The 13,770-nt window shown below is 40.4% G+C and overlaps 1 protein-coding gene across 4 annotated transcripts in view; it reads left to right on the forward strand.

Moving 5' to 3' along the window:
- Positions 1 to 13,770, forward strand: part of Parp8 (poly(ADP-ribose) polymerase family member 8) — a 171,725-nt gene that overhangs the window by 81,767 nt on the left and 76,188 nt on the right. For all 4 annotated transcript variants that reach the window (XM_021234514.2, XM_021234515.2, XM_005082778.4 and 1 more), the window contains exon 4: positions 5,089 to 5,126. In XM_021234514.2, the coding sequence (XP_021090173.1) occupies positions 5,089 to 5,126 (38 nt within the window). The remainder of the gene's footprint in view (positions 1 to 5,088; positions 5,127 to 13,770) is intronic.

A 13,770-nucleotide genomic window follows, 5' to 3' on the forward strand; every position in this document is an offset into this window, starting at 1 on the left:
AGGTGGCTGTAGGGGGAGCGTCTATCTAGAGCCAGACAGACTGAAGTCTGGAGGAACCTGTGAAGGCCTAAGGAATGAAAATATTTTTTAAGGATTTGAGAGACAGAGCTCAAGAGTAGAACACAAATGTTGGAAGTTTTACAAGAGATGCAGCTTCTACGCCTAGTTCAAGATGCAGGGTCTAGGGAGGAAGGCGAAGTGAATGAGTCCTTGGAGCTCTACGGAGCTTGACATTGTTGGTATTGATGGGGGTGAGGAAGGATTTTAGTGAAATGGTAAAGTACACTAGGACTCCTAATTCTGAAGCTATTCAGTGATTGCAGCTAATAACTGGTGAAAAATGAAGGAACACTAGCAGGTTGACCCAGATAATTAGAAAGTAGTGTGGGGGAAATGAAACATGATAATAAGCAAAAAGGTGAATGTTGTGGGTCTTGAATGGGATCAAACTAGCAAACTGAGCTCCTAATGGTCCCGAAAGCCTGCGAGTGGGACCCTAGCATCATTTCCTTTTACTCAGCAGCACCAAAGGTGCAGAAGCTCTAGGCTGCTTGGCAGCAATGAGAGTGGTTGTGTGTTGTTGGTTTTCAGCATCTCATTTCAAGGTGAACAAAGAACCTCATTTGTTTCTGTCTTTTGCTTTTCCCTGTGTGAATTCTAAGACTCCTAGTTTAACTAGGAAAGTCCAGAGATCTATAGGTGCTGTTATTAGGAAACGTGTTTTAAAATTTGGGGAGCAAGCAAAAGAGGCATTACACAGTACAATACTGGCCTTTGTTTGTTCTGTCAAAACCTTGGGCATTGTGAAGAAAAAAATCTGCTCAGGACCCAGGAGATTTTGCTTCACAGTTGGCCACGGTGTTTGGGGGTCTATTATTAAATGCAGATATTGAATTCAGCACCCCTGAAATTTCTTCTGCATCTAAAATTCAATTATTTTTAGTCTGAGTTCTGGCTTCTATTTTAAGACACTGTCTTCCATTACCCCATGTGTTAGTTACTTTTCCATTGCTGTGATCGAACACTGTGACTAAGGCATCTTATAAAAGGAGGGGCTTATTTGCCTTATGGTTCCAGTAGGATAAAAGTTCATCATGGCAAGGAGACACAAAAGGAAGTGTCAGTCTGGTGCCTGTAGCAGCTAGCTGGCAGTTCATATCTTGAGTGACAAGCATAAAGGAAAGAGGGAGAGGGAGATAAAGAGAGGAGAGAAGATAGGGGAAAGAAAGAGAGAGAGGGGAAGAAGGGAGGAGAGAGAGAACAGAGAGAGGTGAGGGAAAGAAAGAAGAGAGAATGAGAACTAGAGAACTTGAAGTGAGTTGCGTCTTTAAACACTCAATGTCCACCTCCAGTGATATACGTCCTCCAGCAAGGATACACCTCCTAAACCTTCCCAAAGTGCCACTAAAGGGATACCAAGTATTTAGATTACTGAGACTTTAGGGGGCATTACACATTCAAATCATCACACCTCCCTACTATTCTTTTAATTTTTAAAAAGTTATTATAGATTATCATTTTTATTATTGTTATTTTGAGACAGGGTCTTTCCATGTATTCCTACCTGGCTTTAATTTTGCTCACCACACCTGTGGTTTACTTACTATTCTGGAATAGTTTTCTTAAAGCTAAGAACCACGCTGGGCGGTGGTGGCGCACGCCTTTAATCCCAGCACTCGGGAGGCAGAGGCAGGCAGATCTCTGTGAGTTCGAGGCCGGGCTGGACCGACAGTCTCCAAAACAATACAGAGGAACCCTGTCTCGTAAAACAAACAAACAAACAAACAAAAAAGCTAAGAACCTGGGAATGAGGAGCAATTTTGTGTCTTCTAGCTCCCAATTATATGGTTCAGGAGGAAAAGGGTGTAAGGTACAAATGATGGATTTAAATGCAGGAATAGCCCTGTGAATGATTCTTGTGATAGGAGTAAAGCCCAAATGTAAGACTAGTGCAGACTGAGCACCAGACAGCTCTTTTAGGATGGTTTTCTGGTTCTGCTGAGGAGAGATGTCTTTCCTGGGACTGGATCACAACAGAGGAATCACACAGGGAATGGAAATACTTAATGGACTCCAGTTTACACTTCTGGCCAGAAGCATCTCACCCCATGGTCCTTGTATAGAATATACCAAACTCATATGACTTACTTGACATTCTCCGACAAAGCTCTTTAATATATTCACAGTTCAGCATAGTCCAGGATTATTAGGGCATCCCCCCATGGAGCAGGAGTCTAGAGCTTAAGGCTTTCCTCATGTCCCCTTCTTTCATTTTCCGTTCTCCAATATTTCACTTTCCTGCCTTATAGTTTTTATTATGTACGGCACATTTCAACCCGACTCTGAAAGCTACTTAAGTTTTTCTCTCTGCCCACCCCGCCCCCACCAGCCTTATTGGCCCTACCCATTTAGAGCCGTGAGCTTATTCATCCAAGTCTGCCAGTACTGGATTGCCTTCTTAGAGTTCTGCAAGCTACAGAGTGAAACTGATTATGATTTTACAGGCCTGGTGATTTTCCTTCACCCCCAAACACGCTTTAGGTCAGGGAACTGATGAATCATTTTGCAGGGCTTTTGTTTTCTATTTGATTCTAGAAAAATTCAGTCTTGTCATGGACATGGGTCTGTTATTACTATGAGTACATTAGGATGGTAAAGTAAAATTTTCAGTGTTAGCTTTGGTTTCTGATAAATGTAAAAGGGTTGGTTGTATCATTTTACAAATGCAACTGAGTTCTCTAGAGCATATTCATTCATGGGAAATCCCTGTTAATTGTAGTGCTTGAGGCTCAGTGTGGTGATGCACACTTGTAATCCCAGCATTCTGGACATGGGGGCAAGGATCGGGGTCACTGATGATCTTCAGGCTAGACTGAGTTCCTTCAAATTCTGTCTCAACTAAACAAAATAAACAGAAAAGGCTAGAGTTGGGCTAAGATTACTGGGTTACCACTGCTGTGTGACTGGTAGTATCATAGGAGCCTTCCACCAAACCATCACACAAGACCTGGAGGGCATAGTTGTGTATTCTCCAATTTTTCTGAAAAGAGACTGACCCTGATTATGTATGTGACTTTTTCTCTGTTACCTAGCTAGTAAGTCTCCAAGCTACAGGACTCCTGCTAGTCTGTAGCAGGCCCCCTGACTGGATGAAGACAGAGGAGCAGATTAAGTCTTCATTTGACATTTAGACATTGTTTTGAGTGAAAAAACGAGGCCAAACACTGTTGGTTGAGAACATAGGGTGTTGTAAATCGATTCGACTTGGAATTGTGTAGAATCTTTGGCCAGGTGCCTGGCTTCTGTCATATAGAAATGCCGGATTAGAAAGGGTAGACTGATCAACAAGAATTTTATTGCTATGTAGTATATTTCCACTGTATAAGGAAATGAATCATGAGAGAGTAAACACACATTAGATCGGAGTGTTTATTTCCCCTCCCAAGGTTGAGGCACTGGTGATGTGAATATTTTTACCTCCTTGACATTTGATTCCCTAAGCTAGGGTTTTGCCTGGGCTTCAGCACCTGTCACTTGCTTGGGTCTTGTCAATCCCTCCCCACACATAACATTCCACTAAGACTTGCTCTCAGTTCACTACTGTGAAGAGGTCCTATGTTGCTTTTTCCTTCTTTCCATCCTAAATACTGCCTACTACTAGAGTAATTTTTTGAGATAATAACTTTGCATTACAAAGTCATCATTTTGTTTCTTACTGTACATTTTTGTGCACTTCACACACTCACACACATACACACATTTATATCACACTCTTGAGATGACAGAATCGTAGAACTACTGGAAAACTGATTGGTGGCTTTGTGGAGCTAGGGACACTAACGTGGAGAGGTGGCAGGTGCATCTGCCCAGACATCATGGCTGAATAGTTCTGGGTCTTGATTATGTAGTATGAATGTGTTTCATACATGAGAAAATGGCATAGAATAGCAATACTTTATTTTCTATTTCTTGGTTTTTGTGTTCTGCTGTGTGTACATAAGATTTAAGCAGTAGGGAGAGCTTCATGTAAGATAGATGAATCTTTGTACATTCCTTGCAACCTCAGATGAATCATTATTGTTTACAAGTTTTAAAAGTAACTGATTGGGCTTTCCACTGCCCAAGTTCTTTTCTACCACGCTCATTGCTTGCTATCATACCTCTGTGAAGCAGTCATCCATGTTGCCCTTTATGAACAGTCAGATGTCGTTTCTGTACTACACCTCTCATCCATTCAAATAGCTAATATTGTATGGGTCCTGTGTATCTTGTGCTAAAGCAGTGGATCATGCTATAGCTATGAATGGACAAGGGGCTTGAACCTCAAGAGATGTGCAGTCTGGTTGACAGAGATAGAAAAATGAACAATTGTGTTGTCTAAATTCCTGTCTTCTGAAATAAGTTTGTAGAAGCATCATCATTCCTGAGAAAGGAGTTGGGAAATTGTTGACATAAATTTAAATTTGTTTTCTTCCTGTGGCAATGTAGTCCTCAGAACTAAAACATTTTGTTTGTTAAATATAATGGGTTTAAAGACTGAATTAAGAGGAATAATTTAGTTAAATGCATCCCCCATACCATTCATTTTACATAAATGACACCTTTTTAAAAACGCTTGTGGGGAAGTGATACTGAAAATAGGTGTTGGGCTTGAGAGAACAGCTGAGTGGAAGAGTGTATAATGTGTACAGGGTCCCGAGTCCCGTCCTCAGCCACAGTCACAATTTAAATTCCTGAGTGCTGTCCCGGTACAGACCATCCTCTCTAATATGGAAAGAATGGGGAAATCTGAACAGGATTGTCAAGAGCCTTCATGCACTGCTGAAATGACGAGTGCTGTCGATAAACGGAGGGCAAAGTATCATCTGGGAGAGCGGCTATTTCAGGAAGGGTGGGGAAGGCCTGCTGACGTCCAGATTCACACCTACACATTTCCTGTGTCACTTTAAAGTCAGCGTTTTGGTCTGTGTGGGTTCCGGGCTTATACTTATACAAACAGATGGGCAACATGGGGTTGGATTTTCTTGTGCGAAAGCACGGCTCTCTCCACAGTAACTTAAGCCTTTTCTCCTTTCTGTGTCTTTACAGTGTGTCCTATTCAGTGCACGTCTCAGAAGATTATCCAGGTAATGTGTTTCCTTAGTTTGTATTGTTGCAGATTTGACTACTTTGATCTTCTGGAGATTTGAAATATGTGTAACCTGCGTGGAACCATGGAGCCCCGGTAGAGGAGGTGCAAAGTCAGAGGAAGAATCCTGTGGATTGTGAGATCCTCGAACACCTGGTCCAGAATGAGTTGTAATTTCCTGATGAAGGCATTCATACGGACCCCCTTCGTAGCTTCAATTGGTTAAAAATATTAAGTGCTCACTGTAAATGGACACACAGAAAAATAATTAAGTTATAAAGAAATGTATGCCAATATCTTCCTGCCAAATTAGGAGCTGCTTAATTTAAAAAGTAAACTCACACAGGCTGGTTGTGATGGCATACACCTTTGATTCCAACACTTGGGAGGCAGGGGGCAGATGCATCTCTGTGAGTTTGATGCCAGCCTGGTCAACATAGTGAGTTCCCAAACAGCCAAGGCTATTTCGATAAAGAAACAAAAAACCTCCCATGCACATATGAGAACACCCGTAGATAAATTATATTAGACAAATAGAAATTATTCAAACAAATACCCATTAATGCATATTTTCCATATGAAAGCACAGCTAGACCAGTTCAGAGAATCTTTTATCACTTGTGGTGTAGTGTGGTAAATCAAGCAGCCCCAATGCTTAGCTCCCTCTGGTGGCAAAGAGGTAATACTTCTTTTTCTCTTCATTGGAGTGGTTGAAAATAGAACTTGGTTCTGTCTAAAGATTTAAATATTGTTTCATTTAATTGTTTATTTTTAAAAGATATATTATTTTACTTTATGTGTATGAATGTTTTGCCTGCGTGCACGTGTGTGCACCACGCACATGCTGGTTGGATCCCCTGGAACAATGTTACAGGTGGTTGTGTGCTGAGCATTGAAGGGAAGGTCTCTGGAGGAGCACCCAGGCCTCTTCACCACTGAGCCATCTCTCCAGGCCCCAGATTTACTTTTACACTAGTGTTTTTTGCAGTTTTGTGGGTGGAACGCTGCCTTGCGTATGCTAGGCAAGTTCCCTGCCACTGAGTCACATGCCTAACCTATCAAAATTGAGAGGAATTACATTTGTTTATGTGTATGGGTATCTTGCTGGAATGCTTGTCTTCTGTGCATCATGTGCCTGTAGTTACCGCACATGCCGGAAGAGAGCATCATATTCCCTGGGACTAGAGTGTTACTCGGTTGTGAGTGGCCATATGGGTGGTGGGAACTGAACCCAGGTCCTCTGGAAGAGCAGCCAGTGCTCTTTCATCACCACCAAGCCATCTCTTCAGCCCCTAAAATTTTAAATTTCTTAATAAAACATTGGTTTTTCATTTGTGTTCTTTTTACTGAAGTCTCATCTTGGAGTAAGTTTGTAGTAAATTTCATTTCCCCAAGATAACAGAATTTAAATACAAAATTGATCTACTTGATTAGAGTAGGCATTATTTTGCTGAGGGGGAAGCAGATTTGTGTATTCTTTAAAAACCAAGGCTGAGTTGTCAGTTGGCCGATGCATCTGGTCCATCAAATGCAGTGAGCAGAATACAGGTACCAAGTGCTTCCAGGTGTGCAGTTGAACCTAATTCTGAATGCCGTTATTGGTAATAGGAGGCGCGGGGGAAGGGGGGAGCGGCAATCATGATACTCATCCTTGAAGAATATGTGCTGCAGACATCAAAGAATGCTTTGTAGGGACATGGCACTTGGTGACAACCTCTATCATACCTCGGCAATTGTTGCTTCTGAGGAAGTGATATGGGCCTTCAGAGTGACTGTTAGTGTGATAGTATTTTCCCTTTTATTGCATTTTAATCCAGATTTATTTGAGGTTTGTTAGTGAATATGTTTCAATTTTCCAGACTGACAATATTATATAAAATTATGTGTTTGTTTTTCTTTTTTAATAGCCATTGCATCCCCTTCCCTCCCCTTCCAAGAATTTCTGAAATAATTTTCAATAATAGGAAACTTGGCAGCTTTGTGTCAAAAGTAGCATGTTTTATTTTTTATTTACCATGTTTCAGAACATAGAGGACTGTTGAGTCTACTGAGTTTTTTCTTGGCCTCTGCTGAGGAGCCAACTCTTCCTTCAGGTAATAAGATGCAGCTCTATGACACTGAGCACCTTGATGGTGCCTGCTGGAACTGTGCTCACGTTGGTTTGCACTTGGTATTTTGGACTGCAAGATGCTAATGGAACTGACTGGCTCTTTAGGCATTTATTGAGCTAGCAAGCAAGCCTGCCCGAGCCTGTCCCTTTAGATGTGGTGAGATTTGCTCAGGACATGAAAAAAATATGTTAGACTGTTCAGTCTATTCATGTAACTTTCCCTCCTCCATTCTCATCGAGTTGCTTACATTTGTTCTTTTCTTCCCATGTTTGGTTTTATTTTACAGGACCCTTTGCCTATTTCTAACATTCTTTCAAATAAATAGCTCCTTTTAATGTTTTTTAATTACTATTCTGGTACTGCCTTCTCAGAATTTTTTTTCGAGGCAGGGTTTCTCTGTACTGTTTTGGAGCCTGTCCTGGAACTCGCTCGGTAGACCAGGCTGGTCTCGAACTCACAGGGATTTACCTGCCTCTGCCTCCCTAGTGCTGGGATTAAAGGCGTGCGCCACCAACGCCCGGCTTGGTACTGCCTTCTCTAATTCCTTCTGGTAATGTCTGTGGGCTTATTTAACTATCTTTGGAGGATGGTTTGCTAATCTTGATAGTATGGGGCCTTTCTTTGTCCTCCCAGTGTCTGAATTGACCTCCTCAGTCAGGAGCCGTGTGCCATACCCACTTAGGGATATTTTTCAGTGTATAATTTTGTTTCAATAACTTGTGCCATCGATGAACACTCATTTCATAGTTTATGTCTATGAAATGCAGATTTAAAAGTCTTCCATGGAATCAAGTACATGTAATGACATAGACACAAGGTCACTTTTTAAAATTAAGTGAAAATGTAACGTTACCTTCTGTCTTCTATGAGTCTTGCAGAGCAGATTTCATTTTTGGAAATGGATTTGAAATGGTACATGCACGGCAAGTCACAGGTTGGCTCTGCTAAGACCCAACTGCTCATCTGCACTGCTCACGTTTTCTCACTCAAATTAGGAGGTTTAGTCACTGTGTGACTAAATTCTCTCATCTCCTCTCAATTTTTCTGTTGGGTCTAGATGCTGAGGTGGCAGTTTCTGGGTTATTTGGTTCCTGTGACTCCAGAGCCCTGACTTAAAAATGACATACTTGAACATTGTCTAACTGCAAATTAGCAACTTAAGTGAGAATTGAAATCCTAATGCTCTAAGTAGAGACCTTACATGTAATTGTTTTTACAGTTAACAAACATTTATATCTCATAATATGCTACAGTTTTTTGAGAGTTCGTGATTTCCATATTTAAAACACAATTCAGTGGCAAAGTATTGAGTTTTTGATTCAAGAAAAACTCAAGCTTTACCACTTAATAATTTATCTAATCATTTGCTTAAGTAATTTGAAAGAATTAATTTCCTTTAGCTTTGCTTTCATTGCCATTAAAAGAGGATAATAATTGGTTGGTGTGAAAAATGTATGACAAAAATTACAAAATTTTAGAGACGATTCAGGGAAAATACCCAGATTATAATATAAAATCAGCATAATTAATTTTTATCAGTACGGTTACCCTTTCTCTTAAGTTACCTAGTACTAATGAATGGAATGACTTGATTTAAGTGACCCTGTACTTGAAACTGAGGAAAATCAGTGAGGGTTGCTTTTCTGCAGCTACACTTTCCCACCCCAATGATCCATAGAATCTGTGGTATTGATGGGAAATACTCCTATGGTTAACAGCTTAACAAAGGACTCTACAGCCTCTACAAACATGAACTTAAGAACCTGTCTCCACTGACCTAAGCCCTTTGCATGTATGTTACAGTTGTGCAGCTTACTTCTCTTATGGGAACAGAGACTGTCTCTGACTCTTTTACTGTCTTCTGGGACCCTACTCTTCAACCTGGGTCACCTTTCCCAGACTTAATACACAGGGAGGTGCTTATTCTTACTGCAACTTGATGTGCTATGTCTTATTGATACTCACAGGAGACCTGACCTTTCCTGGATAGAGACAGGAGGGCACTTGGGAGTGGGAAGGGGGAATGGGGAAGAGGAACTGGGAGGGGGAGGGTGAGGTGTGGGTGTGATATAAAATAAATGGCTGAATTGTTTTTTTAAAGAAATACCTGTAAAATAAGGAGGAAAACAAGACAAAGTCTAAACCTTCAAAGAAAACAAAAGCCAAATGCAGTACTCATGGGAAGAGTCCAATGAGGGAATTCAAGATTCAGCACCCTTGCTCTGTCTCAAGGAGTCTGTCATCTTAAATGCACTCCCTAGCTACTTATATCTGACTTTCCCATCTTCAAACCAAGATGATGCTGTCACCCATATGACATAGCTTAGGGAAGAAGGAGTTATTTAAACAAGAGTGAAGATGGATTGACTCATACAAGTAGCACCATGCTTATCAACATACTTCCTAATTCTCTGTCTAAGACCAATGCCATCAGGACAGATGAAGAGGTGGAGAATCAAGAGAGATGAAGCACAGATGTTTCGGATGTGATCTTTTTTGTTCTCTTTTGATTTAATGGGTTTTATCTTTTTGTTGTTGTTGTTGTTCTTGCTTTTGATTGTTTGATTCCTTACTTTGTTGTGGGATGTAACAAGGATGAGGGGAGAAATGGGGGAACTGTGAGAATGGAATTGGGGCACATGGTGTGAAACCCCCAAAGAAACAATAAAGAAGTTAAAAAAGAAATTGATAGTTTCCTGGTCTCAATATCTATATCTATATCTATATCTATATATCTTTTTTTTAGTGATCATACACTTCTCAACAGAGAACATAATTCTTTTGAGGAAGAGTCATTGCTAGTTTTTTTCTTAACTCTCCAAATGGGATATTCTCAACTTGGTGTGCTCTTTACTCTGCCTTTTTTCGATCATAAGTTAGATATGGCTGACCTACTACATTGTAATGAAGAATTAACAGCGGGTGCCCTAAAATCCCAGAACATTCTTGTAGTACACGAGTTAAAGCAGAATTTGAAAGGATGACTAATCCAAACTACAAACATTTTGAAAATTTCCCAGAAAGCCTTTGAAGGCATAATCCTGCCCTCCAGTATCATGCCACACACAGTCAGCAGATGAATTTTTTGAATCAAATCTTACTGTGTTCTGGTACTTGAACTTCTTTACAGATTTTAAGGCATTTTTTCAGTTTTCTTAAAAATGAATGAGAGACTAGTTTTATCTATTATTTTATGGAAAGGTCCACTTCCATAGGAAATCCTTCAAATTGAGTTACACACTGTATCCTTCCTTGTTTTTCTCCTTAATGTCTTATTAGGCCATCTCCTGACACTTTAATGAAACTGTGGGCTGTGGATGCTGTCCAGTTTATGGATTCTTCATATCTCCTTCTAGCTGGTAGCCACCTTTTACTTCTGTTGCTCCTATGTCCCTCCCCTCCTTTCATTTGTCTTGTTCTTTGGTTTTTAAGACTATCTCCTGTTGCTGAGGATGGCTTAGCATTTCTTATCCTCCTGCCTGTCTCTCAAGTACTGGGAGTATAGGCCTATGTCACCACCCTTACTCCTAAATACTATTTTTTTATGACTCCTCTCCCTAAGCTGTGGTGGGATCCAGTGTCCTGATGTTTATCAAGTACTCTACCTCTGACCATTGCCCCAACTCTCTCCTTCTCTGTTTACAGGAAAATAGAGTAAGGTTTATTAGGTAGCAAATAGTTTCGCATCAGTAAGACTAACTAGAGTTAAAAAAAGAAATATCTGGCTCTGAATTTGGCCACTAGCCTTTGCCTGTTTTCCCAGCCCTTGGGGGTAGGGGCTTAGCATGAAGGTCCATTGGCTGTCTTGGACTATGCAGGGAGAGTGTGTCTGGAAACAAAAACAAAAACACCACAACACCAAAAAATTAAAAAGTTAAAAAGTTAAGCTGTAATAGAGTTCACCCCCTACCTCCCATTTATTTTAACCAAGGATGTGAATGCATGAAGTTCCCGACAGAAGAGAATTCAGATAAATGGTCAGTGTCTCCATGTAAAGCTAATTCATTTACATAACATCTGCTTCACAAGATGCATTTACACAAGATCTGCTTCTTGGTCTGTGATGTGTGAATATGTTCCATTGCCCCTAATGGTGTCTGAAAATTAAACACACCCAACCTGTGATTAGTGCTAATCAGGGCGATGAGAGAGACTTGTCTTGTTTCCACTTTAGTCTATGCCTCTCCACCTCCCCTCTGGATAAAGCCTCTTCTTCATGGAGAGTCTGCTGACAATAAGTAGGAAAATATATATAATTTACTTAATTTCAAGTCTAAAAGTAGTGCATTTGAGGTAGAGGGGAACAATAATAACTTATGTCTGTCAATTAAAAGTCAGATTCTCATGGTACTGACACAATATTATTACAACCTGTCTCAATATTTTTTAAAATAGATTCCTTCAGTTATCTGAACAGAAATTGATTTATGCTTCTATTTATTGAGGGTGTTTTATTTTTAGTAAGTTTTATAGGAAATTTGCCTTTATTTTATTTTCCTGTCACTTTATTTTTATTGTTTTGGGTTTGGTTTTTTAAGCAGGGTCTCAACGTGTATTTCTGGCTACCCTGGAACTCACTGTGTAGTCCCAGTGTTTTAGTTAGGGTTTCAATTGCTGTGAAGAGACACCATGACAATGGCAACTCTATAAAGTAAAATATTTAATTGGGGTTGGCTTACAGTTTCAGATATTTAGTCTATTATCATCATGATGAGACATGGCAGCTTGCAGGCAGACATGATGCTGGAGAAGGAGCTAAGAGTCCTACATCTTGACTTTCAGTCAGCAGGAGACTGTCATACTGGTATAGCTTTAGCATATGAGACCTCAAAGCTGCCTTTCTGGGATCTCGTTGTGTGGATGCTGCAGGCAGGTCAACTTGGGACTTGCTTGCACCCACCGGAAGAGAACCTTGGGCCTGCACCCACCAGGAAAGGAAGAGACCCCACCTGTATCCACTGGAAGAAGGGATGGGAAGCCAACAATATAAGAACACATTCAACAACAACATTCAACAAAACCAATATGATGCCCCCAGAGTCTAGGGACTATACACCAGCAACACCTGATCATCCCCACACAGATGAAGCAGAAGAGAACGACCTTAAAAACAACTTCATGAAGATGATAGAGACCCTAAAGGGGTTAATAAGAAAATCCTTTAAAGAAATGGAATTAAAGACAAACCAAAAATTGCAAGAAACAATTCAAGCGGTTCAGGTTTGAAAGCTGAAATAGAGACAATAAAAATACACAGTATGAGGGAATGCTGGAATTAGAAAAGGTAAGTAAACAATCAGGAACTACAGATGCAAGCATAACCAACAGAATACAAGAGTTGGAAGATAGAATCTCAGGCATTGACAATTCACTAGGAGAAATAGATTCATCGACCAAAGAAAATCTTAAGTCCAACAAATCCCTATTCCAAAATATCCAGGAAATATGAAACCTCAAAGCCTGTCCCCCACAGTGACACACTTCCTCCAACAAGGTCACGTCTATTCCAACAAAACCACACCTCTTAATCATGCCACTCCTTATGATCCAAACATTCAAATACATGAGTCTATGGGGGCCATTTCTAATCAAACCATCACACCCAGGCTGGCCTCAGACTCCCAGAGATTGGTCTGCCTCTGCTTCTAAGTGCTGATATTGACTAAACATTCAAATGCATGAGTCTGTGGGGGCCATTCTTATTCAAACCATCACACCCAATCTGGCCGCAGACTCCCAGTGATTGACCTGTCTCTGCTTCTAAGTGCTGATATTTAAGGGTGTGTGCCACCATACTCAGCGTGGCCATGCATGTATGTGGTGGTCAGTTCTGTGCTTCTAACATGTGAGTACTGGAGATTGAACCCAGGTCATCTGGCATGGTGGAAAATTCCATTACCTACTGAGTCATCCAGAATGTGCTATGGGGCATTCTTTAGTGAGCTGGCAGTATTATAGATGCCCTCCAATCATTAATGAGAGAAGTAGATAAACAACTGGGTGTTATATTATTATAATATGATATTATTTGACCATACTTAAAGATCTATATTTATCGAGGAAATAGGTAAAATTATACATTTTTTTCTAGAGACAAAAATAGTGAATATGAAATGTAAGGACTTGAAGTATAATTTAATATTCAGTGTGCAATACATTTAGATAAAATTAATTTGTAGAAGGATGATTCTGAGACTTAATAGCAGCTTACATAACAGCAATATGGAGGGTGCAATTTCAGGAAATGACTGCCCAGAGTTTCTACGCCTCCCTTCTCCTCTGTCTCTTTCCTAACTAATATTTTTGGTTCTGTTTTAATTTAGATGGATTTCTCCCTGTGTGTCCTAGTTTGCTTTCTAGGGCTGTGATAAACAACAGCAACTTAGGGATGAAAAGGTTTATTTGGCTTACATGTCACGGTCAGTCTGTCACTGAAGGGAGTCAAGGCAGAAATTCAAGTAGGAGCAGAGGCAGGGTTTATGGAAGGAAGCTGTTTACTGCATTGCTTTCCATGGCTTGTCCAGGTTGCTT

The sequence above is a fragment of the Mesocricetus auratus genome, unplaced genomic scaffold (assembly GCF_017639785.1).
Source record: "Mesocricetus auratus isolate SY011 unplaced genomic scaffold, BCM_Maur_2.0 Super-Scaffold_100020, whole genome shotgun sequence".
In the NCBI taxonomy this organism is placed as follows: Eukaryota; Metazoa; Chordata; class Mammalia; order Rodentia; family Cricetidae; genus Mesocricetus; species Mesocricetus auratus.